This window comes from Xiphophorus hellerii, chromosome 23 (assembly GCF_003331165.1).
Source record: "Xiphophorus hellerii strain 12219 chromosome 23, Xiphophorus_hellerii-4.1, whole genome shotgun sequence".
NCBI lineage: Eukaryota > Metazoa > Chordata > Actinopteri > Cyprinodontiformes > Poeciliidae > Xiphophorus > Xiphophorus hellerii.
The window spans coordinates 22842411-22869723 of record NC_045694.1 but is presented as its reverse complement, the minus strand read 5'-3'; the positions used below and the strand labels follow the sequence as shown (position 1 = coordinate 22869723).

At 42.0% G+C, this 27313-nt stretch overlaps 1 protein-coding gene across 4 annotated transcripts in view; it reads left to right on the top strand.

Moving 5' to 3' along the window:
• ebf1a (EBF transcription factor 1a) overlaps window positions 1-15859 on the top strand; it is a 78303-nt gene extending 62444 nt beyond the window's left edge. Inside the window, exons 12-17 of one of the 4 annotated variants that reach the window (XM_032554815.1) lie at window positions 4229-4294; window positions 6304-6466; window positions 7642-7821; window positions 11178-11375; window positions 11565-11633; window positions 12858-15859. In XM_032554815.1, the coding sequence (XP_032410706.1) occupies window positions 4229-4294; window positions 6304-6466; window positions 7642-7821; window positions 11178-11375; window positions 11565-11632 (675 nt within the window). In that variant the 3' untranslated portion in view covers window position 11633; window positions 12858-15859. The remainder of the gene's footprint in view (window positions 1-4228; window positions 4295-6303; window positions 6467-7641; window positions 7822-11177; window positions 11376-11564; window positions 11634-12857) is intronic. The other 3 variants (XM_032554817.1, XM_032554816.1, XM_032554818.1) reach the window with 3 other exon arrangements.
• Window positions 15860-27313: the final 11454 nt, after the last annotated feature.

The following is a 27313-nucleotide window of genomic DNA, read 5'->3' as shown; positions in this document are numbered from 1 at the left end:
TTTGGAACATTTGGATATTTAAAGTCCCACCAAGTTGTAATTTGTTCTCAGGTTAAATCTAGTTGTTAAATCTCAGTGAAATTCTGAGAATATTAGTGAACAAACTCTTCCCACAATTCGAAATGTGACTTCTGGGTCAGTTGGTCATTATGAATTTCCCTTAGTGTGTGTGCGTAGTTGTTTGTCCTGTATTTCTCAGTGTTGTCCTGTGACGAACTGGTCACTTATTTGAGGTTTACATCACCTCTCGCCTGATGACCACTTGAGATAGGAGCCAGCAACCCCACAATAAAAAAGTGGGATTGGATGGATGGATGGATGTGTTAGAATGGTCCAATCAAAGTACAGACTTAAGTCAAATGGCGACCAATCTGACTTTAAAGTTTAAACAGTGAGCAAAAATGTCAACTGTGATTTGAGAGAAAGGTGTTTCAGTCGAGGTCATATCATATGCCTTATTTTTATAGATTTTGATTGTACGTTTTTTTGAAAACTATGTATCATTTTCCTTCAACTTCACATCTATGAGTCACTTAGTGTTAGTCTGTCATGTAAAATGGAAATAACAAACTTCTAACAGGACAAAATGCAAAAAGTTAAACAGCTCTGAATGCTTTTGCCGGGCACTGTTTATGGAGATTTTCCGCAGAAGGAGATAATTAACAGGAACAACAAATAAAAAGCAGCTCCATCTATTCTTCCACTGAGTGTAAGGTCATTTAAACTGGGAAAGAGGGGTAGATGCAGGGAGGAAAAGAGGAATAGAGGGAGGAAAGGAGGCTGAGGCAGAAGCAGGTTAGGTGATCCATCATAGCTGTCCAGTCCTACCTCCTGCTGGGTCAGTGGATCGAAGTCAACCCCGGGTGGACTTTATTACTTTCAGCACACATCCACAGGAGCAGCGCACACTAAAAGAAGTGCACACGCGCACGTGTGCACCGGATGGAGAGAGGTGGCCATGAGGTAGGGATGAAGAGCTCAGGTAGATGCAGAGGGAAGATAAAGAACTTGCTGATCCTGGCGGAGTGTCTGGTGGATGCGCGACTTGTCCCGTTGAGTTCTGGTCTTTAGCCTATCAACCCCCCATATCTCTCTAAATGTCTTTGTATCCATCCATCCATCTCCTCTTCCCACTCCGGCTCGTTCTCCCTCACTTGGTGGTGTCTCTTTCCTTTCTAAATGAACAGCGGTAGCTGGCAGGCCCGCTTGTTCATTTCAGAGCTATTGATTTGCGCCTTTATTGAGGTAATAACACTTTGTTGACCACACTTCTCCCAATTGTTGGCCTCAATCATCTCAGTTGGGCAGGAGAGGGGAACATGCAGGCAACTTCTGGATCTACATACAGTCACATTGTCTCGACAAAGTATTCATAGAAGTTAAAAATTTGTACATTTGTCTGATTAAAACTATTAAAAGGTCTGTTAGTTCTTGTGCACAGGGCGTCTTAAAATATCAGTTTTCAAGTCTTTTCACAAATTCTCAAGTGCATTTAGATTTGGACTTAAATTCAGTCATTTATATACTTTGATCTAAACTGTCCCATTGTTTAACTCACTCATTGATTAGAGCTATACGACGTGTTAATATCCGCAGATATTTTTTAATAATCTGACCCAGCTGTCTCTGACCTGTTTGCTGTGTTCCTCTGTCTTCTCATTGTTCTCTAACGACTGAGTCCTTCACAGAACAGCTGGCTTTCCTTTGAGATAAAATCACAATCAGGTGATTTCTTGGAAGCAATTTTTGCAATACATTTTATTTAGGAGTGTAACTTTTACTTTGAAAAACCAGGATGTAGTATTTCACTTCCACCTCATAGGTATAAGTAATGTTGTATCAGGTATGAGTAATTTTTCAAGGCACGGTTTCTTTGTCAAACTTCTGTCAGTTTGTAAATGGATGAAGAAGCTTACTCTGAACATGTTAAAAGGAGAGCAAGCAACCAGACACCTCACACACACACACATACATGCAGTGGTGTTTTCATATCTTGTGGGGACTTTACATTGACTCCAGTCATTTTCTACAGCCTAACTTTTACCCTAACCCTATCCATCACATACCTAACCCTAACCAAAAGTCAGTTCACAGCTTAGCCCTAAGCCTAACCCAAAAATATCACTTCCCCTCATGGGGACCAAGAAAATGTCCCCACAACCCCACATTGTAGATAGAAATAGATCCCCACAAGTATATAAAAACCAGGTTCATACACACACACACACTCTGCTGTAGGTAATAGACAGACTGTGAGAGTGACTAGGTAGCTGGACTGCATGGAGTTCAGCAGAAGCTGTGGGCGTCTGGGTGTTGCTAATGAGTGACCGGCCCTCCAGACGGGGGCCAGGCTCTGCTCTGGATCAGGTTCCCCTTCCTGTTGACGTCTCTGTGGGCCTGACTTTACGGGAAGAGACCCTTGCGCCCAGGAAATGGTCTCCCCTTACAGCGGCAGAGCTAACCACATTTATCTGTTTATCAGAACGACTCTGGAGCTCGGCCTAATCGCGTTTAGTCACTGGACAGATCCTCGGCTAACGAGAGGCTGATGGGCACAGACGGGGCGCAGGACCATGAGAGAGTGATTAATAGAAGAGGGAGACGAAAGAAAGTAGTTTGGAGACACAGGTGGGGAAGGGAGGGGGTGGGGGAAGGGGTGATGCACAGACGTTAAGTGACCGAGCGCTCACGTGTCCTCCCGGAACACTGTTAACACTCCAGCTGCAGATCTGGTTGGGTCCTAATGCCTCACACTTCCCTCATTTCCCCCTCTTCTTCTCCTCTGCCTCATCCCTCTCTTTCCCCTCCATCCGTCCATCTACCTATCTAGCAGTCCCTGGGAGGCGTGTGGCGTGGAGGAAAAGCAGAGAGAAAGGAAAGGCGAAGAGCGGCGCATACATACTAAAGAACCACTTACCTTCCTAGGGCCTCTACATCTCTCAATCACCTGAAGCAGGCCTCCTCTCTGGTATCCCCCTCCTCCCCCACCCCGCCGCCTCCCCCCAAGATAGTGCTAGTAATGGGAGGTTAACACAGAGGCAGCGCTCCCATTATTGAGTGAATTTAGCACCTCGGACAGCGCTCTACAATCTTTATTGCTTTGCTGACCCTCTCGTCATGTCTCGGGCGTGCTCGACAGCTTCCACATGTGTGCGGCTGCGCGTATGCGTGTGTCTGTGTGTGTGTGTGTGTGTGGGAGTGGTGGGTGGAGGGGAGGGGGAGTTTGATATGAGGTCTGATTGAAAGGCGGTGTGTCACGGAACAGAGAGCACACATGCTTCGGGGCTTGTTCACAGCGAGGGATACACTCAGGAGAGTATAACGCACAGCGTGTGTGTGGAAAAGAAAGAGGGAGAGAAAGAAACTAAAGGGAGGGGGGAGGGCGGAGGGGCGGGGGCTGCAATTTTCTGGTTGTCGCACCTCCAGCATATATCCTGGCCCCGGCACATTAACTTTTAAAAAGGGTTTTGTAGGGCTGTAGGTGTCTCCATCACATGCACACACATATATAACGACTGCCTGGAGTCACGCACTCATCCACTCAGGGAGGGGAAAGGAATAGAGACGGAGAGAAGAGAGAAGGGGTTGGAGGTGGTGTGGGGGGATGGGGGGGGGGGAGCGGTAACACTGCGTTAGGATAAATGTTTGATGTGGGAAATTCCGCTCGGCGGTTTTCACCTGAGCAATGATGTTCTACATTTATCACACAAAGTGGATGTGGGGGCCATTCACTCGGATCATTACCGGGGTTAATACGGGCCAGGAGACGAGAGTGTTGCCACTGACTGGGGGTGGTTGTGTAGCCGTCAACCTGATGATATGTTGTGTTAAATGAAATTGATGCGTGATCATGCGCACAGGAGTCACGATCCATCAGTGACAAAAAAAAAGAAAAAAGGAGGGGAGTAGATGCAGAAGATGGTTGACTGATAGAGAGATATAGGCTCATGTTTTATTCACTGATAACAGTATCTTCCCTCTCCTCTCCCAAACTGCCCCGGCTGGTAACAAAGTGCTGGGATAGGCCCATTTCTCTTCCTCACCCTGCCTCTGTCTGCTTCTTCCGCCCCCCTCTCTTTGCCACTCTCTGTTCTGCATTCACAGCATAATGTAAGAAGTGAAACGTAATAAAAGTGACTGAACTCTTTGAGCCGTCACGCTCCTGATCAATCCCCTTCCTCTCTCGCTCTCTCTCTCTGTTTCTCTCTCTCTCTCTGTTTGAATGTAGGAGGTGATTTTAAAGAGAGCCGCCGACCTGGTGGAAGCCTTGTATGGGATGCCTCACAATAACCAGGTGAAACAACCACACTTACACAAAAACACAAAAAGCCATATGACGATCTGAGGTTCTCGTGGAATAATAACCTAAAGGAAATGTGTCGTGGTTTCATGGCGTTCTTGTATTTACACATAAAATTGAAATACAATAGGATCTAATTACTTTTAGCATAAATGTCGACGGTGCTCGTTCAGCTTCCTTGACATGACTTCCCATCTTTTCCACAACTGAAAATATTTCCTGATAGGCTAATTTGTTTGTCTTGGAGGCATGGAAAGATTTGGTTGCCTTCCGCAGCCAGCTAAGTAAAAGTGGGGGAAAAGGCAGCGCTGCGTTACTCTTTACTCCATACAGCCAAAGAAAACACTGGTCTCTTCCTTTAGTGGTTCATTAAAAGAACCTTAAACTGCAGGAATGTTGATTTTCACATAGTTTCTCTTGTTTAATTTCTTGTGAATCAGATGCCAAAGAAAGTTTTGAAGAGAGTTAGGGTTAGCAGAGAGAAATGCTAACCCTCTCCTCCCCCACCTGTTTCTGTGCCCTGTCTGATGGAGAGTCACGGCCTGGACTAAGAGTGGACGACTTGCTACTCCAATGCTGTAAAACAGACAACTGCAGGCTCTAATTACCTACACACATATCTTGACTAAACTACCAACTACCTTTTGCTATGCAGCTAGAAGGCAGATTGTTCTCCACAGCAAGCACTTCAGTGGATTTTCCCACTGAAGTGGAAAATATGCACTGATTTATTTTTGCTTAAGTCAGTGCATAGAAAACAAAGTAACAGTGAACAAATATTATTGGTATTGGCATTAGAACTGTAATAATCCGTATGTTACACTCTACCAGAAATAGACTATTAGACTATTTAAAAGATTTTGCATTAATACTGTGATATAGTGAGGTTATCGTACTGTGATAACAAGCCTGGTGTCTCACGCTACATATGGTGCAAATGGGAATATTTCATCTCTTTTATCACAGACTCGGAGAAAAGCTGAAGAAGTAAAGTGAAAACTAACTTTAGATGGTAGACAGAGTAATGAAAGAGCAGATAAACAGGAGTAGTAAAATATGAACTTTACAAAACAGGGAGGAAAAGTCATTTTCTGTTGCTTTCAAGAAAGACAAATTATTGTGCTAATATAATGAAATTGTGAAAAAGTCGTCTTTTTTTGTTTGTTTTGATACTTTGAAAATTCCATGCCGTATGAGGGCTCCATAAAAATGATCTGATCATTACGAGGCTCTAATTTTTTGCTTTATTTAAACATGCATGTACAGAAACACACAGCAGATCCCGTGCTGTCATAAAGAACCGTTAAATATGAACAAGAATCAAGCTAAAATATAAAAGCATGTGGCAAAAACTAGATATGATGCTGCAGCTTCAGTGGATTTGTGGATTATTGGATTTGTGGGAAAACATTTAAAACGGTTGCCAAGTTTTCCAGGAAATTCATCCTAAACTCAGAACGCTCAGAGAAATTGCTAAAAACTCCAGAGCTACATCTCAAACTCTAAATGTCTCACTTGTCAAAGTTAATGACAGTAAAATCACAACGAGCCTAAACAAATAACATTGAATATCAATGAACAAAAGATTTCCAGAAGAATGTCCATTGGTAAAATAAAACAAATGTTGATGTATGACTGTGATTATAGAAATAGAAACTCAACATATCAGCACAAATATCCCTTACCAGCCTTTAATCACGGTGATGAATGTGTGATGATTTGGGTTTATTTTGCTGTATTCCAAAGTATTCTAAAGTCAAAAGTGAAGTTGGTGTTTTTTTTTTAAATAGATAACGTGTGATTTTTTACATTTTTTATTTTTTTTTTAACATTTGCTTAAAAACATTTCATATAATGGCAAAAACTGATTCATTTCTATTACGCGCTGAGATTTAAGATTCTATAATTAAAAGAGGCTGCACTTTCTAATTACCACTGTAATAATTGTCTAATTCCTTTTCTATTATTAACCAGAGCTGGCTTGTTTTCTTCCTGCTGGTTAGGAGATGATTCTAAAACGAGCGGCGGACATCGCAGAGGCCCTCTACACGACAGTGCCGCGGGGCCACAACCAGCTCGCCAGTCTGGGCAGCAGCTCCGTCCACGCCGGCATGATGGCTGTAAACTCCTTCACCGGGTCGGAGGTGGCACAAACGGCCAATCAGGGTGAGCAGAGCGCAGCGAGAAATGGTTAAAGTCCAACACGGAGGGAAAAGTGACAGGTGTCTAATTTATTTTCCTCTTTCTGAGGCGGATAGTAAAAATGAGTAGTGCAATGGAAATTTTATTTTTCATGTGGGAAATATAGCGGGGGTTGATTTAAGAGCGTGGAGCATCGAAGAAACCCTTTAAAATGCGGGACAGGGGAAGGAGAGCGGGGATGGCGGGTGGCAGTGGGAACGAGGGGGAAAACTCGAAAGGAGCAAAGAATGGCTGGGAAAGAGTGAGGAATGGAGAAAAAGAGAGTCATGGATGGAGTACGATAGAGAAAAATGAGTGGGCCCTTAGGGTGTGTATATCAGACTGGGGTCGGTCCTTGTCTGACAGAGAGGGATGTGGGTGCAGTCAGTGGTGATTCATCACATGTATCAGGGGAGCGAGAGGAGAGCGGATGGACCTGCCTCTGGAATGTGTCTCAATAATTCCAAAGAGCTTCTTCTGCCCTTCGTCTTCATCTGGAAACATCTGCAGGTATGAGGCAAACAAGGGAGGTCAGCTGCTTATCTCACAGACCGTAGCTTGTATCATGTGAGGTGAGAATGGGGAGAATGGATGCTAATTATGGAAGAGTAGTGCGCTGGAGAAAAGAAATAAAAAAAGACGACGGTAATAAAAAAAGAGAAAAAAAATACTTTCACTTCCAGCTGTTTTTCCTCCGGCAACAGCATGTTGAACCTGAGAAGTCTATTTATCGTCTTCCTTACAATACTGTCCACCTTGTACTCACTCCTTCAAGTGAAGGAGCTCTCCAGCCTATCAGAAATATAGGCTTCATTCTTTATAAATTACAGCAAGGCTGTAGAAGCACTTTAGTGTTAATTGCCTTGTCAATGCATCTAAAACTGGAGGGGAGCCAGCGGGGTTAAAGGCCTCTTGTTTCAGTTGTCGGATCTCTAATATCATTCTTCTTCCACTCTGTTCATTGCTTTTGTGCTTTGCCATATGTGTAAGAGTTTTTTTTTTTAAGAAATCTTGTTGGCTCGTATTGATGCACCCATCAGACTTGTTCGGAGTTGAATACTTGGCAGGCTTGCATGAAATCTTTCTCTATTTTCCCTCCATCTGCTTTACCATCTAACACAAATCTTTCTGTCTTTCCTTTTTTTTCTCCATGTCCATAGGTTTCAGTAGAAGTACAAGCAGTGTGTCCCCTCATGGTTATGTTCCCAGCTCCACTCCTCAGCAGGGCAGCTACAGCTCTGTCTCCACTAGCATGAATGGCTACGCTAATTCTGGCATGGCAACCCTGGGCACTTCACCCAACTTCCTCAATGGATCAGCAGGCAACTCGCCCTATGCTAGTGAGTAAATACATCACATCTTTCAATCTAGAGAGGTGGGAAAAGACTGACCTCCCCCCACTCTCCTGCCTCACTGCCCCCCCCAAAAAGATTGTTGAGGCATAAACTTCAGTAATTATTTTAAAAAAGAAAAATAAACCATCCTGGTCATGATTCGACTGCTGACTAGTTAAGTCTAGGTAAAACTGTCATATTTAAAAATCCCGGATAAGCCCCCAAATCTGTTGCAAAAAAAAAAAAAAAAAACCTGCAACATAAGAAACTGGGTTGAGTTTTAATATTCAATATATAAAGATAAGAAAAGAAAAGGAAAGAAACAAGAATCCAAAATGGTTGTCTGGTTCAAATCCAAACCCGAATCCCAAAATTGTTGTGGCAGAAAGATTAGTATTGAGATGGGAAAACAATTCTTGCATTTTAATATGACATAAACAGAAGAGAAACATAAGAAAAATTAAGATTGATCATGTTTGTACAGCTAGTTATAGGCCTCTGGACTCCCAAATTTGTTGTGCAAGAAGCTTCACTAATGCAACAGAAATACAAACTTGCCTGATTTTAAGTATTTACTAAGCAAAGCAGTGAAGAGAAAAAAATAATTTCCATGTCCAGCATGACCTTCTGCCCCCTTTTAATTCTCAATCATTTCCACTTATTATTAAAAACTAAGAATCAAGATGGGTTTTATTATTATTATCCTTATTGTGGTTTCTACCCAATCAGTCATTTCCAACATATAACAGAATACTTTTTTGAGACAGACTGAGAAACAAAAGTGAGCTCAAGTGTTGACTCTGAAGTATTACAGTTCAGCTGGGTCATCTGTTTCTTTAAGAGCAGAGTCAAACACAAATCCCTGCTTTATTGGCCAGGAGAGCATATCACCTAGCACCCCCCCCCCCTTCAAAATACAGACACACATATCCGCCCCACTTCTGTGCACACACTTTCACCCCCTACATTAAAGACCCTTGATTAAATCAATAAACTAATTGCTAGAGAAGCAATTCCATTTCAGCTCTTTGATTCCTGAGTGTTAACAAGTATTTTAACAGGCTCATCGGCCCCACACAGACACTTTCAATCAATGGCCCCTCGGCCTGCCTTTGTAGGTCCAATTTTCATTAATTGATTAGTTAGGCCCCTTCATAAATGGATTATGACTTTATTGCAAGGGATTTGTCAGGATGAGCCATAAAAACTAAGTGTTGGATAATAACAACAATAAAAGCAGACGCAGGTATCAGAGGGCAGGTGAAATACGACTCAGTTGATTGTAAAATCACTGAGGGGGAAAATGCTCTTAGTGTATAAGCAGGCAAAAGACAAACCTGGCAGAAATGAATTGATGGGGCAGGTAGAGGCTGTATTTTTATTTGTTGCTAATGTTTGGGTATCCTTGTAAATACAACCGAAGGCTTTAGTTTAATTCCAGTTTCACAAAAGTTTTTTGAAGCTTTGTTCAAAACAGCTCTGCTGTTCAATATCTTTTTTAAATATCTTCTTACCATTAAACCTACATGACTACATGAAGCCCTGAGATATCTGAGTTTCTACAGTAATGGCTCCTGTTCTACTAATAAATTGTTTATATTTAAACCTTACATGGGTGACGTTTTTTTTAAGTCAGTGTTTAAGTCTAAAGAGGTCTGAATAATTGGTTTAAACCAGCTGCAGTGAAGGTATCACCGCTAATTTTGGCTAACTTGCGGCAAATAAAATACCCTCTGATCAATAACAAAGCAGTTTATTTCCATTGATGAGCTATATTCAGAAACCTTGGACACTTTGAATGAATGACAGCTCATTAATTTGTATAATAAACTATATGATCTCTAAAGTGATTTTCATATTTTTTTTGCCGTTAATAAATTTCTTGCTAAATGAAGTGTTTGCTATTCTTAATTATTTAAGGACTTTATAGCAGCATTGCTATCTTAGGCACTCTGATGTGATTATTAAAACCCTTCAAGCGACACATTTTCAAAAGAACAATGAGTGGCAAACCCAGTAATCTTTTCTGACATAAAACCGCCTGTCATTTTTCTTTCTCTGCTCATTGAACAGCAGATGCCGAAGCACTCACAGGCAGTCCAGTCTTCACACAGCAGTCCCTCCTAGCTGCAGTCAGCGTACAGCTCCACAATCAAGCTTGAAATGAATCACTCATACATGACGCCTCTACTGATTGATCAGTCAGAAATTTTTTTTTTTTCTAAAAACAAAAACTAAGCAACTCACCTTATCGTTTTGGTCGTCTTTACAAGTCCCCACTACAGGAGCAAAGTTTGAATTGTGAAATTAAAAATGAAATCAAGTACATAGATGAAGGCTTATATATGTGTCTAAATATACTTAGGATGGTTTATGCATTTTTTGGCCACACCACAATGTTATTCCACTCTCCTATTGTTTTCACTACAATTATGTAATACTGCAAGTGATGATGTCAACTTGTGTTTTTAGGATCTCCATTTATTTTTCTTAAGAGATAGCAAGATGCTTTATAATAGATAATAAAAATAGCTAGCAAGCAGATTAAAACATTGGTTTTAAAATGTGGTTACATTAGCAAAACCAACCAGTACCCTATTAAAGTTAATGTTGGCACAAATTCTAAGACATTCAACAAATGTGGATGTTGGAAAAAAAAAAGAAAAAAAAAAAAGAAAACATATGGGTTTAGATGGGTTCTCCTTATGCAAATCAAAACATTTAATTAAAACTTTGGACTTTTCAACCAGAAATGCTGCCAGGGCCACCGGGGCAGAACTTAACCCAATCAAAGCATGTATAACTTTACCGCTTCAACTGCGGTAAAGATACCAAAAGTCTCAATAGATCTATTTTTCCAGTGAGCTGATGCTATTGTATTTTGTAATTGCTGAAACCAAACTGACTCTTGGATTTGGGTGGAAATCTCACAGATTTTCTGGATAAAACATGATATTAAAGTGAATAGCTCCAAAAACATTACGAAGAAGTTAAGGTGATGCCAACCTTTGAGCTCCGGATGAGTCATCAAAACAGACTGATTAGAAGAGAAGGAAAGGAGCTCCAGGTTGTTTTCTTTCCCGTTTAACACAAACATCCCATTACCCAAGTAACTGCACAATTAAATAAAAGGCTGGTAAAAACAATCTGAGTCAGTTGATCTGAGTTCAAAACGTTATCCCTCCTGCCATCATCCATTGACCAGTCCCTTTCTGTTCATCCCGTTTGCCTGTCCTCTGCCCTCGGCCTTCTCTCTAACCCCCATTTCTGTCTTCAACTCTCCATCCTGTCTGCTCTTCCCTGCCCTTCCCCCTCTACGGTCCCACATAAACACGCCTTCCTGCCCGTTTCTCCTCTCTCAGTCGTCCCATCCAGCCCAACCATGGCGTCGTCAACCAGCCTGGCATCCAACTGCAGCAGCTCCTCCGGCATTTTCTCTTTCTCTCCGGCCAACATGGTCTCCGCCGCCGTCAAGCAGAAGAGCGCCTTCGCCCCCGTCGTTCGGCCCCAGAACTCGCCTCCTCCTACCTGCACCAGCGCTAACGCTAACAGCCTGCAAGGTAAGCTGATAAACAAAGCCATTAGAAAGAGAGGAACTGCCTTTTTACTTTTACTGTGCATCTCTAATAACAGTTTCTCCCTTTTACTTACACTTCTTTATCTTATCCTCCCTTTCTTTCTCTTCTTTACCCTTTGTTGTCCCTTTCTTTTCCTTTCTTGCAACCTCCTACTATTCCTCCCCTCTTTAGATCAGTCTTTTGTGGATTCTAGCAAGTACTCATCAGCCAGCTCTCTGCAGGGCCTGGCCTTCTCCTGAAGTATGTTATTCTTCTATTTCATTTCTTCCTCTCCATATTTTTTTGAATTCTACATTCTTGCATTTCTGGTCAGAAGCGTACATTTTCTCATTTCTTGAACTTGGGGCTTTTAATGATGACGTATGACATTTATGCAGATGATGAGTGTGTGTAAATTTCTGACCAGAACCGTTTCAACTGGTCATTTGCAACATGTCACACGGCCTTTATTTCTTTATTTTTTTTCTCCTGTTTTTTGGCCAGTCTTGATTTGTCAGTGTGACTGTGCCACACCATATGTGTTGTATTTCCTGTTTTCGCTTCCTGCTTCCTGCCTGTGCCCCCAGTGGGTGTCTCTCAAGGGAGGGGCAGGGGAGAGTGGTGAGGTTGTAATGCCACTGCAGGTCATTCTGTTCTCCCATTTCCACTGAATGCAGCACACTGTCTATTCGTCTAGGCAGGATGTTGTACAGCGTTGAGATCCTGAAAGAGAGAGAGAGGTAGAGGTGATGGATGGGAATCTTTATCAGAGCCCCAAGCTAAGCACTTCCTCGCTTCCTCTGGCGGCGTTGATGAGCGCTGACCACAGTGACCCGAGACCCAATGGCCACCGCGCGCTGATCACACACACGCGCACACACCCCCCGTTCTGTTAATCCCAACAAGCCAGAGACTCTTATGGAAGAACCAGGGAATTAGTGGATTGAAGAGAGAGTGGGGAATCGATATGAAGCCAATATGTTGTATGAAAAATTCCTTCCTGTGATGGCTTCTGTGTGGGGGAAAAAAATGAGGAAGGGGGAAAGGGAACTTAGAGGAAGGTGTCAGAATCAGACTGATAAACTCAAATATTACTTTTCCTTGAAGCCTAATTTCATCACCTCTGCGGTCACAGTCATGTTTATGTTGCTCTCCGAAACACAGACTTGTCTTGCACGATTTAACTGCTAACAATTAGCTGCTAACAGCTCCGAAGGGCCCGTGAATACCCGGACCGCGTCGTCGACGTATGCCAAGTTAGCGGCTCGGCGGAGAAAGAAATGTTTTCATTCCTTGGCCTGGAAATGAAGAGATAATGAGGCAAAAAAAAAAAAGTCTTTGTTCGGCAGATGCCAGAGTGACTTTCTGTTATGTGACTGTTTTGATGACAGATGAAACCCAGCAATCATGTGACTGACCCCTCTCTCCCTTTCTTCCTCCCCTTTTCTCCTACATTTTTTTTCTTCTCTCTCTCTCGCCAAGCAGCAATCCCTGGGATGATTGTTCCACCCATGTAGAGGATGTGGGAAGCTGGAGATTTTTGGGGAGAGCGTTGAGAGAAAAAGGCACGGTAGCGGAGCCTGGCAAGCCTCTGCTGCTCTCCAGAGCTTCAGTGAAGGAAGCAAAGATAAGACGCTGGACTATAAAACTCAGGCCTTTCCAATGGGATTTCATCGGAATGGGATATGGCAGAAGATTAAGGGGACATATTGAGCCTTTGTGACGTTTCTTTATTTTTGTTTTGTTTATTTTTCCCCTTTTTTTGGTCGAATTAGTGTAGCATCTCTGACACCAAGTCGGATGGAGTGTAAAGAGACTGACCGTTTGCCCACAGTGTGCCACTGACCTCATGAAAAGAGCATTTATTTATCTTGATGTTTATGGCTGGAAGCTTTGGGTTTGATTATAGAAAACATACCTCCCATCCCTGCCCCCCACCTCTCACCGTTTTGCGGCCTGTACCGTCCATGAAGTTCTCTGTTTGACTCGCACGGGTCTGCAACACAAAACGCATAGAAAAACAGAAGAGAACCATTTCCACCCTCAATAGTTGCTGCTAATTCTCTCACAAATCTAAAGAGTTGTCCTTTAAAAGAAACCCCACCTGCCTTTTGTGTTTTATGTTCCCCTTCCACGTTTTGTTTGTTTGTATGAATTTTTTGATAAAACTGTGAGGATTGAGCTGTTTGCAATATGCTTTTCTCTGCTTTATCATGTGAAGGAAAAGGTGAAGATTTTGTCTTTGTTTTTGTTTTTTGTTTTTTTCTTTTCGGTTGGAGATGTTGGTAAAGACTTGAAAAGCCGGAGGATGTGCGCGTCCAGCCAGCACTGTTACTGAAGGAGCCTAGCAGTTATCAAATTTAACAAAAAAGAAAAAAGCGTGACATATGTGATATATTTTTGTATATATTAAATAAAAAGTTGACTTTTGTTCCTTTTTTAAAAAAAAAAAAAAAAAATCTGGCATCTCGTTTCCTTTCGCGATAGCTATAGTTTGGGATGTGAGCATTAAAACGTCTCATGGCAGCTTCTCAGTACAGACAATAGATTTTTTTTTTTCCTGTGTTGTCAATATCTCATCTGCAAAACACGAATTTGGATTCGAAAAGAAAAAAAGGGGGAGTCCTGTAAAATATCCTATAAATAATGTATTTATCCTGTGTATGTACATTGACTTTCACCATCGTTTAGTTGTGTTGTGTACGTTTAATGAAAGTAATTGAACATATGTCACAGTCTTTTGCTTTGTTACTGTTGTCTCCCACTATTTAAATGTGACTGTTTTAATTGATTTATTGACTGTTTTTTGGGGGGGGTGTTGCATTGATAAACTTTTTTTTTTCTCTCATTCAAAACATGTCATTGTCTATTTTTGTATTATTTGTAAGTTAATAAAAGAAAAATCTGTTCTTTTTTTTTTCCTTATAAAAATGTTTATTGTACGGCAAAAAAGTAGCATCTTTACAGAGTATTTGGTTGAGGTAGATTTTTTTAAGAATATAAACACACATTAATATATACTGTAAATCTATATCTTTTTGTTTGAACCTTCGAGGCTTTTAGATGGATACTGTTCTTGATCTGATAATATGCATGGGCTCATCTCTTGAGTGACTGCCTAGCGTGTGTGTGTGTGTGTGTGTTGGTATGCGTGCGTGTGGAAACCAAGAGACTTAAGGAAACGGTTAGTTTATTCTTTTGTTGTGTTCTCTTTCTTCCTCCCTTTGTTCCTTCTCTTATGTTATTTATGCCTGCTTACATCTACTATCTATATACTCTTTCTTTTTTCTGCCACTGTAATCCTTACCAGCAGTCTAGATGCCTTAACAATGCAAGCCCTTTTTCTTCGTTCAATCACATGTACAGTTTTCTACCCTTCACCACAGTTGTGTGTTGCCACAGAGGAATTCACGAGAACTTTGGGGACAAAGCACAAACCCGCTCTGTTCGGTGCTGAAGCCAGACTAGAATACAAAGAGCCATAACTCAACAATCTCACACACCCCGATGTATAATGCTACGGCGATGGCATGCTTTGAGAAAGGCAGTCGGAGCAGACTGACTCCTCCATGCTTGCTGCACATTAGCGTTGAAAGAAATTGGTTCTTTTCTTTTTCTTTTTTTTCCAATTGTGTAGCTTTTTTTTCCAACTGGGGAACGATTTCGACAGCACGACGGGGATTTTTTTTTTTTTTTTTTTTTCACAACACAAAGTAGTACTTTTTGAACTTTTAGACGAGCACTGTCACAGCACAATTTTAATATCCGACCTGCGCCGGCCTCATGGCTAAGTCAAAAAGAACGGCAGCACACGAAGCCCCGCCCCCCTTTACACGAAGCCCCGCCCCCCTCCCATACCCCTGTCAGCAATTTCCGTCATTTCCTCTTTGTCTCTGCCGTGTGTCTTCAAGCTGTTGCTGGACGGGGGCGAGGGTCTGTAGGGGGCGAATGGGGGCTTTTCTCTCTTCGCTTTTCTTTTCTAGGGGCCTGGTTTTGTTAAAGTGACTAGAGAGGATTGTTTTAACGGCGGCGCCTGCTGACAGACAAGTGTTTTTCAGGCACTTATGCTCCTGCACCCGCCCGGGCCGGGGCACGTAGGGGAGGTTGGAGGGAAGGGTTTGGGGGGGAGCAAGGGAAGTGGGGGTGGTGGCTGGCCTGTTTCAGATAATCTACAGAGGTCTGTTGTCATACAATGGCATCTTTGTAAGCAAAGTTCCATCCTGGACATGAATATCAGTAGTGGGTGACAAAGTTTTGTATTTAGGTAACAAACAAGAACAAAAAACAAAAAAATGATGCAAACCAAATAGCTGGTGTCTATTTTTTTCCTCTGTTTGTCCTTGACTGCAAATACACTGAACAGCTCTATAATATAAGGGAATAAAAAAAATCTACTGTATAGATTGTTATTGTTTTTGATGAAAATTGAGCTGTAAGATAACTTTTGGACTCTCACGATGTTAATTAAAGTTACCTCTTGTCTGTGACTCTTGTCGTCTTCGTTTTTTTGTTTTTTTTATTTACTTCATACGACGAGCTTTGAGATGTGATTCTGTTTTCAACCGGCTGCCATTAGCTTTGGTCTAAATCATGTTTCTTTTAGGAATGACAATTGCAACAAATGGAGCCTTGTTCCATTCAAGATCAATTTTTTTTTTCTGAAGCATTCTTTGTATTTGTGCTTTGTGAGAAGTTCCTGCAAAACATTTCAGGAAATGGGTCAGAATGTTATAGAAACTATGCCAGGCCTTCATACAGAAATGTTAGGTGGCTAATGAAATGCCTGTAAAATAAAAAAAGAGAGGCGTTTTCGCTTAACGCTTGTTTGGACAGAGTTTTAGTTATCAACCAACTCATTGTAAGTATGTACAAAAAATCCCATAAATCACTCCACTTGACCGATTTCTTCATAACTCATAAAATACTGTGTTGGTAAAAAAAAAAAAAAAAAAAAAAGTGGTTTCAGGGTACTAAATGGCCATTTAACAATAATGATGACTTTAAAGTTGAACTCTTGTTTATTATTTACAGGCATGTATCAAAATCTCTGAGCCCTTTGTGAGAGGAGCTCACGGGACTTCAGATGTCTCCGAAACAAAAAGAAGATGCACTGAAGTGGTTTTGAAGAGAACCAGGCTGGACAGTAATGGTCCGATTTGATTTTCAGTTACCAGTTATGTAACTTAAAACGGCTGCATCATTCACCACAAATGCACATACTGCACATCTCTAAGCATACCAGTCAGACCAGCAGCACAGCCTGCTACACACCATATTTCCAGTCAGCACATGAGAGCAGTTTCTATGTTGTATGTTAATTCACTTGTTGTAATGTGTTTGGTCTTGGTTGCTTTGGTAAAGGTGGGTCTGGTTCCTGTGCTGTGTCAGTGGCAGGTTTGCTCTACAAGCAGAAGAAAATGCAACAATGAATTGATTTAGTATTTATTGATTTAGACTTTGTATCTGATTTAGGCGACCAACTAGGTGAGCCGCAGCAACTCTGGCAACACAAAAATGACAACAGAACAGAAGAACAGAGAGGAATAAAGCAAAAAAAAAAAAGAGCAGCGTGGAACCAGGGAGGTAGTAAAACATTTTAATGAAATAAATAGTACTAAATAATAACAAGAAGATTCAAAGTGAAGAAATGAATGTCTAGTGGGTTCACAGCCACACTGGAAGCAAATGTGACAGTTTTAGTTGCACTAAGAATGCAAGCATGTAAATGGACAAAAACAACAACAATCTAAAACATAGTACTTGATTTATTTATGCAAAGTCACAGAGTTAATGCCTCTGTTCTGTTTTTTCACTTTCTCCATAATAGCTCTGAGATTGTTTGGCTGTATGATCGGCCATATGATCTGCCTGTCCGGTCTATAGATGAAATACTTCAGAATCCACGTTTAAATTTGCTCAAGGTGGCCCCGTCAACGTAGCGTTCGCTAAACCCAACAAATGGCTTTAAAATGCGCTTCATTTTCCCAATCCCAGCTGCATATGCTCAACCTCTACTGTCAGTCATTCCAACCCTGCGTGAAATCAAACATCACCCAGATGCTTATGATTTGAAAGTAACAGTTTGTTTTTGCTGCGCCTTTTATATATCCTGTTGGGATTTTAAGTGTAACTTTGCAGTTGTTGAGATGAAAATGTCCCTCTGTCTGCTTTAAAGATGCATGAAACTTTAAGTTCACAAAAGTGAAAAATGCACTCTGAAAATAAAACGCAGATGAGTAAAGATGTATGGAGTTTCACCGCAAGAATCTATAAAAGGCTAAGCTTTGAAAAGCTGCACTGAAGAATAAACTGATGATTCTGCTTAGTGTGTATTTAGCTTGATGACATCACACAAGACTCAGCTAACTCCGTAGAGCTAACTCTGTGGAGGATAAGCAACTTGACAGACAGTGAAGGATTTACAACAAAATAGCGAAATAAATGGGAAAACTGACCATTTATGGGCAACTTACTATATCCAAAGTCACCTTAATGGATTTTATAGAAAGATCCTGGTGGTAGATTTTTGTTTTTTAAGCAGTAAGGTGAATCCTTTTCGTTTTAAATAAAACTGTCTTGTACAAACAGCTGACAGGCAGCCAAAGAGGATGAGAGTTGGGGAAAGGGGTAATTCCACAGGTCAGGAACAGGGCCGTGCCCCACCCAGCCCCCTCCGCCAGCCTCCTCTCTCTAATGAATCTAATTCATTAATGCATTACCGATGGCATGGTGAACATGGTTAGCCTGACAAGTTTCCTCCTAAACATATTAGTTAATGATGATTCCAAGGTTATTAATTGCAGAGGCACCAGCCCACCATAATTGAGTCATCATTTGCATACCCGGTCATCAGCAGAAAATTAATTTCTTTTTTATTTTTTGCATATCTAATTTAGGAGGCCACGATTGGATTAGGTCGTGAAAATTGCGGCGACCGGGATTCTGCTGACCTCAAAGTATTCCAGGGTCTTCACGGTAGCCGGAGATTTCCGTAATGCCAAAAGTAAAAGGGAAGAAGGGTTGGGGAGAGAGAGTGAGAGAGAGAGAGGACCTGGAAGTACTGATGAAGTAAAGATTCGCATAAACACACAAGGAGGGATTGTTTGTGTTTGCCTACTTAATTGCCCAAAGGTTTATAGCTGCAGAGGGCTCTCTTCCCACTACATCTAATAACAGAGTTAATAGTTTGCTGACAAACTGTAAAGTGGTAGGTAGAGTGCATGATTTTCTAGCAGTAAGAGGAAGATTATTGAATTATGGAGTTTACACACTTAGTCCTCAGGAAAATGAGTTCTATGGGCCTAATGTTTCTGATTAGCGAACCAAGCATCGATGCGGAGTTGCAGCTCCAGGGATTCAGCTCCCCCCTCCCTCCCGTTGTCCGGCTCCCCCCAAATGCTGAGCAGCACAGGCACATTCAAACTCCCGCTCATAAATCATAAATACACCCTGACAAAAGGTGAAGTCATTTTTTTGCTCTTTTTTTGCTCTTTATTTCCAGCTGGTTTTCAGGCTCGGATAGACTGGTCAGTGTGGGAGGAGGACAATGGGAGTGGGAGGCCGAGGGCAGCAGCGGAGCCAGCAGACCTCGGCACTCCGGGGACCTAGCATTAAAAGGCACCATTCCTGCAGAGGGGGCCCCCCGGCACATCAAGAGGGGTGCTGTTCAGGAGCCGGGAGAGTGCTACTAGTATCCTAATTAAATATATTAATGCATATATTCCTCATGCTCCTACTCCGCCTCCTTTCTCCTTCTCGTTCTCTTCTCCGCATGGACACATGAGGGGAGGAAGAGCGGAGAAGCGCATTTGAAAGAAAAACAGGAGTCCCCATGGGGATCCCGCACACAGAAAAGAAAGGAAAGAAATGGAAAGGAGAGAGGAGTGGGTGTATGGGGGTGGTGGAGGGAGTGGTGGGTGTTCAGAAAAGAGGTAGACCTAGACAGTGAGCAAAACACAAGGGCTGCTGGAATGAATATTAATAGTGCTCTGAGCTGGAAAATAGTCACATTGGACATTATAGATAGATGTAGGCTGGCAATGAGAAGCAGGTTGCATTCCTGGCCCTAGTTTACCGCGTCTGTTCGCATTAGACAAGCATGTGCAACTCCTTTCTGCGTATCCTCGAAGAGCCCTCGCCGCAAGATGAAGGATGTGTGAGTGCAGGCACACCGGGGATGAGCGTGAACTCACATTTGGGACCGCTCCCCTCCCCTCACGCGGTCGTTTCCCACAATAATTATCCCCGGCGACTGTGGGTGTCGGTCTATGATCGGTGTGGTACCTGTCAGAGGGAGCCCCGGCAGAGCCCGTGCTTTATATTCCCTGTAATTGCTGCTGCTAATTTACCGTGCGTTGGCCTAATGAGAAGGGAGGTGAGGGGCTGGGGTATGTAATGGATGTTAGAGAGATAGAGACAGCGCGACGCATTTCAACACAGCCTGCAGAGAGAGAGAGAGAAGGAAGAGGGGAGGAGGCCGGCGAACTGTGTGTGTTAAGCAAGCATGTAGAACACTTATCTTTATTGTTTTACTGAAATGAAAAAAGATAAGCTGTTTGCCCTCCCCTCTTCCTTCTTGTCTCTCCACTTCCGTCCTTCCATCTGCTGATGATACGGCGGTGACAGCGGCGAGCGCATTAGTCCAGCTTTTTGTTTTTGTAGATTTATGATAAAAACCAATTTTAAAAAGGGCATACGGTGCCTTGTGCTACTTAAACCCTTCCACATTTGGCTATGTTAAAGGGTCCGGTGTTGCATGTTTTCCAGCCACATAGTGCTATTTTATAGCGCCATCAAGTTACCTTCAGTTGTTTTGAACATGGTGTATATATCAAAAATAACTTAAAATAAATTTGACTTTGCAATTTGAGGCTTTGACATTGGCCTGTGTGTCTTTAAGACGCCCCAACTCTTTCCGACGCTCCGCCTTCGGCAAGTCATCGCGATGATTCCTTAGGAGCGTTGGACCGAGGAGCTCAGTCGTCGCGCAGTTCCACCAGGTGTTTGCTGATTGCTGCCGCCGCTAGTTTGAAGGAGCTGCGTGGGGGGAGGCGCGCTCTGTGAGGTGGAGGTTCGGCTGGAGACTGCAGCTTCATTGAGGAGCTTTGTGAAAGCAGGCGGCGTTTGTGTGAGAGCAAGTGATCAAGCGCCTCCTAATGGTTGCTACGGGAGACTTAAGATTTCCTCAAACATGCATGAAAGAGTCGAAGCAGCACTCCAGGTATGTTTATGATGAGGAAATAACGTCCTTAAATTATGTCAGTATTACATAATACATCCATTCCCCCTGTAAAAAGCACAAACCTCAATGTATTTCACTTGCTTTTCATGTTATAAATCAACATAAAGTAGTGTAGAACTGTAAACTTGAAGTAAAAGAATATAGAGTTTGATTATTCTTTTTTGTTCTTCTGCCACCTTACAGCAGCAAGTCATTTGGAGTATGACCAAAGAGTTTAGCACTAAGAGAAATCGATGTTCTTGTCCAATTCGTCTTACCTTAAACTCAGATTTGGAGAAGAATATCAACTGGATAGTCTTTCCACAGGTTCTGTGTTCAATTTAGGTCTGAACTTTGACTGGACCGATGCTTAGATATGCATGTCATCTTAGATATGCTGTCAGTTTAGGCAACACCTTTTTATGTCTTGTTAAGTTTTTCCTTGGTTTTCATGCTGTTGCTTTGTCCACTAATATCCTCTAACAAACTTCTCAGGCATACACAAAGCAGCTGGACTTATACTTTGAATAACACAAAGCAGGATTCTTTTTACTAATTAGATGGAGGTATCAAATTAAACAAGGCTAAGTACATCTGCACGACACACTTTTCTCATTTTTTACATGTTAAAATATTGAAAACCTAGACTACGATGACAGGAAATTATTCTTTTCTCCATAATTCTGCCTCAATTTGCTGATTATATAAAAAAAACAATCACAACAATGTCAAAAGCTCAAAGGGGTGCGGATACCTTTATAGCCACTACAGATTATTTATTTCATTTATTCCAATATTAATTAGAGGAAGAAGCAGGTAGTGCAGTGAAATGGCCCCTTTTCTACTTATCCGCAGTCACAACCGACATTAAACTCGGCGGTAGAGACAGTGCCATATTAATGTCATTCACACTTTGAAGCACCGGCGCTGTCTTGTGATGGCGACACGTCCACCCTTCATTTCTCCCTAATGAGGTCACGACAGAGGCCAGCGGTTTCAGCAGGCGCACACACCTCTGTTTGTCATCTGCGCTCACACACACACACACACACACCCGCACGCACGCACGCCCACCCCCACCCGATCTCCTGACAAGTGCTGGATTGACGGGGTCGCTGTTGATTGATGCGCCGCGGTTCCTCCACATGTTCTACAGCTCAGTCATTTAATTATGTTTCCCAAGCATCATTAAGTACCATTATATTCTATCATATTCTAATGAGAGAGGTTGCCAGTCACAGGACAAGCTAATTGGTGATTAATGTTGTGTATCAGTGAGAGACAAACGCAAGATTGGCCATTTAATGACACAACTCTGTATTTAAGTGCTGAATATGGGAAAAACACAAACAGACGGAGGGGAAATTACAGAGACTGGACGAAATCAAAACAGATATTACCTCTTAAAGGACTAATCTCACACACGCACACACAAACACACACATGTCCTGCATTATTTCCTGAATTGTTCACCCTTTTGGCTACATTACACACACTTACACAGAAAATGCTTGAACCCCTCTCTGGAAACATAACTCACCTGCTCCTCCAGATTAACCACTAACTCAGTATCGATGCACCGCCTCACCGGTACACGCACACACACGCGCGCGCGCACAAACATCCTCATCCCGTATTGACATGCCGCGCGGCTGTAGGTGTTTCCATTTAAGGTCAGTCAATTGCCTTAAGTATGTAATGTTAGGAGGGGGGTCCGTAAACATGTCAAATTAGCAGTAATGAATGAGCAGACACCGGCGACGGAGAGGGGGGGCTGCTGTCAGGGCGCGGCGCTCAGGACAATACATTACCCTGAGTTATCCTAGCCTGCCCTCTTTGTAACACACACATTGACTGAGCAGACACGGGGCGTAAACTAGTGGGACCCATTCAGTAGTCACACACACTGCTTTAATGGGCTGTGGGCCTGATTGGTGTCCAGGAGATGGAAAACTAAGAAAAAAAAACTCCTGACAAAGAGAGGACATGATGTTAAATGTAGGAAAGTTTAGAGTTTGAAGGTTAGCAGATTAGGTTGTTTACTTCTGCTCTCCAAAGTTAAAAATCAGCTCTCATGTTGCTGATGAAGGGAATCAACATTCTTGCATCAGACGGCTGCCAAGACAGAATTGCCGTAGGTTATGAGTTCTGATCATCATCCTTATACCCTAATCACAGTATTGCATAACTGTCTTGCATTGCTATGATGGAGGATGATACACTGTCTTAAAAAGAAGATAACAATTAAAAACTATGCTAATATGCATTTGGCTCTATAGTATAAATATGTAAGATTTCCAGATAAGGTGGACTGCCACAGATTTTTGGCACTTGGAAAATTTCATGGCTTCCGAATCACACCATTCTTTGTGTTTAGCCTATATGTTGTACCAATTTAACATCATTTATACAACGTACTCCAAAAAAGCATTGAAGACAAAACAGTACCACGCAACACTATGTGGACTTCCTGCACTGATGATGATTTCCTCTACTCAGCATGCTGCAGGCTTGAAACAGAAAGTAAAACTGAATAAGTTGACTAAAAGTTAATGAAATATATTTTGAACCAGCAGAACACTGTGCGTTATACACTCATGATTGCAGTAAAACAACTCTGTTCAATCCAGGAATGTATCAGAAGCTGCAAATTTTTGAACGCAATAAGTATTCTTCAAAGATGTGACAGAAGACGATGTTAACAAAATTCCTTTAATTTTCTTATATTTAGACCTATGTCATATGCCTTTCAATCCATATTTAATACACCAAAGAACACATAGTTTGACTCATGAGCATTTAACATTTCATTTTGAGGAACCTTAAAGTTCTAATTAAGAAGATGAAAATTCATAAAGGATAATATTTACCCCACTAAAACTTTAAATACTCATTTATGTTCTTGTGAAATAATGACAATAGTTTAACAGTTGATAATGTTAAACTTGTAAATGTATCTGATTTTATAGTATTGTGTCTTTTTAAAGATGCTAGCTGATAACAGATTGTTGAATTAATTTAGTCTTAAATTGACCCAAATGTATTTATTATAGAGTGTAGTTTGCGAGGCAGCCATGTTGGTCATTATGCTCTGGCTAAATTAATAAGGTTATCATAATCTATCTGTAGTCAATGATGAATGGTTGGTTTAACCAAACATACCCTTTAAGAGGAGAATATGTGCCTCTGTATCAGAGCTGTTCTGTAAATGTTCATACAATCGAAGCAACAAATAAAAGCAGGCAGATGTTATGAGCAAAATGTTACCACGACACGGAGTCTTTTGCACACACTACGGCAGCTCGAAGAGGACATTTATTCAGATGACTTCTCCTTGCAGACTCACTTTTACCCCCTGATTACATGACAAAAACTTTTTTATGAGACTCGAGTCCCAGACCTCGAGTCCAAGTCAAGTGTCAAGTTTTTGAAATGCGAGTTCAAACCAATTCTGAAGTTGTTTTTTTTTTTTTTAACTTTGCAACTACAGGGGAGACCCCAGTCCAAGTGGCAGACTTAAGCCATCTCTGTTGATGGACAGGGGAAAAAGAAGAAATGGAGAAGAGAAATTATGAAAATAGATAAAGAGATAAATAGAGGACCAAGCCAGAGGGAGAAAAAACGAACTGCGGTATTTATTTTTTCTTCTCAGTGTTGAAACAGGAAAAGGACCTCTGGTTTAATAAACCATGAATCCTTTCACAGAGGGTTTGTATGTTATTCTTCGGAGAAACAGATATGTGGGGAGAGACAGGGAAGCGGGGAGCAGCGGGGATGAAGAAAAAAAAAAAGGAGAAGAAGAAATCCTCGGCAGCCATATGAATTTCACTCTCCCCTTTTCTCCCCTCTCAGCCCACTTTCTGGCTGTATGTTAGTTTTGCGTTAGAAGTGTGGGATAAGGGTGGGCTGAAGGGGGCAGAGGGGCGGCGGGGGGGTTACACATCCTCCTCAGTCCAGCCTGAGAGAGAAGCAGGAGATATGGTTTCCATCTGTAAACAATTAAATTCTTCTATTCTTTCTTGAGGCATTTGACAGTTTGTGAAAACGGTCCCTGAACATATTTGCTCTGCGGAGAAAATCATCTCTTCACCACAACAAAGCTTGTTATTCAGTATGTGGTCTATACTGCGCTTAAGTGGGGAGAGAAAAGAAAAAAAGACCAAATAAAAAAGTCCACTTGAATTTCCATGCTGCACATTGTGGATATGGTGATAAATAAACATGTACACAAACATGAACCTAGTGTCTGTGTACGTTGTCTCCTTTGCCTCCCACTCTTCTCAAGCCCTTCCTCCGTCGCCCGCCTCTCCTCCTTCCTGTAACAAAGGTTACATTGATCATGTTTCTAAAAAGGGTCTCTGTGTTTCCACGCGGGCCCTGCCTCTGATATGTTTTTCTTGGCGGGCCGGGACTCCCTCACTTTTGTCATTCGCCTCGGCATATTTCAACAAATTAGAAACATTAGAAAGCCGGGGATCGCTGCAATGTTTTGGTTTGGTTTCAAAACTCTTACAGTCCCCACAATTATATTTCAAAACACGGCTGAATTGTTTGACAGCCCGGCGGAATAAAAACCCTTAAAACAACTTTTTCATTAAAAACACATGCTCTCACAATTAGAGCCGCGCGCGTCATGTTAATGTGTGTTTGCGCTGGTCCGCTTGTTGTTGTGCGAAAGTTTATGCATCGACGGTGTGTGCGCGTGCGGGGGTGTGTGTGTGTGTATGTGTGTGTGTGTGTGTAACTCTGCATGGTCGTGTGTGCGTGCACGTCCATGTAAGGGACAAAGGGACACAGTGCTCCACATAACAGCATTACAGATGGCTCTTGTGAGTGGTTGTGACAGTGGAAGCGAGTGAGTTCCCACTCCATACAGATGTACTCTGAGTGACCTTACAAACACAGTGGAACTAAAACAGGCCCCCTACCTCCCGCTCTCACTCTGGCACACACTGTCAATTCTCACTCAGCCCTTGCGGGGCACTAAAAGTTGTTTCCTGCGCCAGGAATACATCAAGGGCCAGGAATATATAAGCGGTGAGCCGGGGAGATGCATAGCTACAGTCCAGGAAAGCATAACTTGGACTAAGTAAATATTGGACTGAAGGATTAGTAGCTTTTGCCACCTATAAAAGCAAGCCTGGCATGCCAGGCTGACTTAACGACCGCAGGCCCCGACTTTACCGTAGATTGTTTTACCAAGAATCTGAATTGGAACAAAGAGGACATTTCAACAAGACGGCTTTATGGAGGAAAAGGGGAAAAATTAGAAATTTGTTCAACAATTACCCCTTTCCGTTCAGTGATTTAAGGACTATTTAAAAGTGACTGGAGCCTGGAGTGGGGGGTGGGGGGGGCTAATCTTTATGTGACATTTCATAGAAAACACAAGCCCACCCTTATTACTTCCTGTATTATTATTATTATTGAATTATATATATATATATATATATATATATATACAGTATATATATATATATATGGACAGCTTGAATTAAGGAGCACTTCCACTAATATCGCTACAATTTACATTCGGAAATTGGAGATCAAATTCCAAAATTCTGAATTGCAAAAGTCAAAGGTTTCTCATATGTCTTTCTCTCAAGCAAAGTGGAAACTTGTGCCTTAGAGAGGGATTTCTGGTTTTTTGGGGGGGGGGGGGGGGGGTTTACATGGGTAACAAACACAGTAGAGCACAAGTGTCAAACTCCAGGCCTCAAGGGCCACTGTCCTGCAGTTTTTAGATATGCCACAGCTTCAAAACACTGGAATGAAATGGCTTAATTACCTCCTCCTTGTGTAGATCAGTTCTCCAGAGCCTTAATGACCTAATTATTCTATTCAGGTGTGGTGCAGCAGAGGCACATCAAAAGGTTGCAGGACAGCGGCCCTACAGGACTGGAGTTTGACACCCCTGCAGTAGAGCAATATCTTTCTGGTAACCAAAGCTAAGAAAAACCTTTTGTTGTCCTTACAAATGGTACGCAGATAAAACTCTGTTTAGGCACAGATCTTGGTTTTAAGGCACTTTGCACATCCACTATGCAGTTTGTATATATTGACATATATCATTTAAAATCTGTCATTCATCATCATGTAGAATGCAGAACATGAGCTTCAAGTCTTTTAGGATGGAAGCCCTCCTTGCCATCACCCTAATCGTTAGCTTTCTCCACACGTCCTCTATTAAGTTCAAGTCAGGACTTTAGTTAGGCCATTCTAAACAAAACTTAGAGACGAATTTAAACCTAAATCAGACAAAGGTGTAAATATTTACAGACTTAACTGTGTGTTCTGACTGTTGGGAACCTGCTATAGCTTTATTCACTATACTTTGAACAACTTAAATGTTTTTCTTGTTTTTTCTTGTTTTTTTCGCCACTGTCGGTGTGGGGGAATGTGCCAGGATGAATTGTTGCTAATGAGTGACCTCAGTGTAGCTTGATCCATCCATCTCTTTGCACATGTCACTGTTTCTCATGAAATCAGTCACACACATAGTTATCAGCTTGTGCTGCTAATTGGAGTTTGCCTGGTAAGTGAGCAAAACAATGAAGTCGATCTCCCTCATCTGCTGCAGCTCGTCAGTTTGTTCTGAGGACATCTGCACTCAGGCGATTGTTGTGATTCCCCAGATTTTTGTTGTGCCTTGGACTCATAATCAGCTGATCGGGTGGTAAGTCAGACTGATACTTTCTGCAGTCTTATCCAGCGTAACATC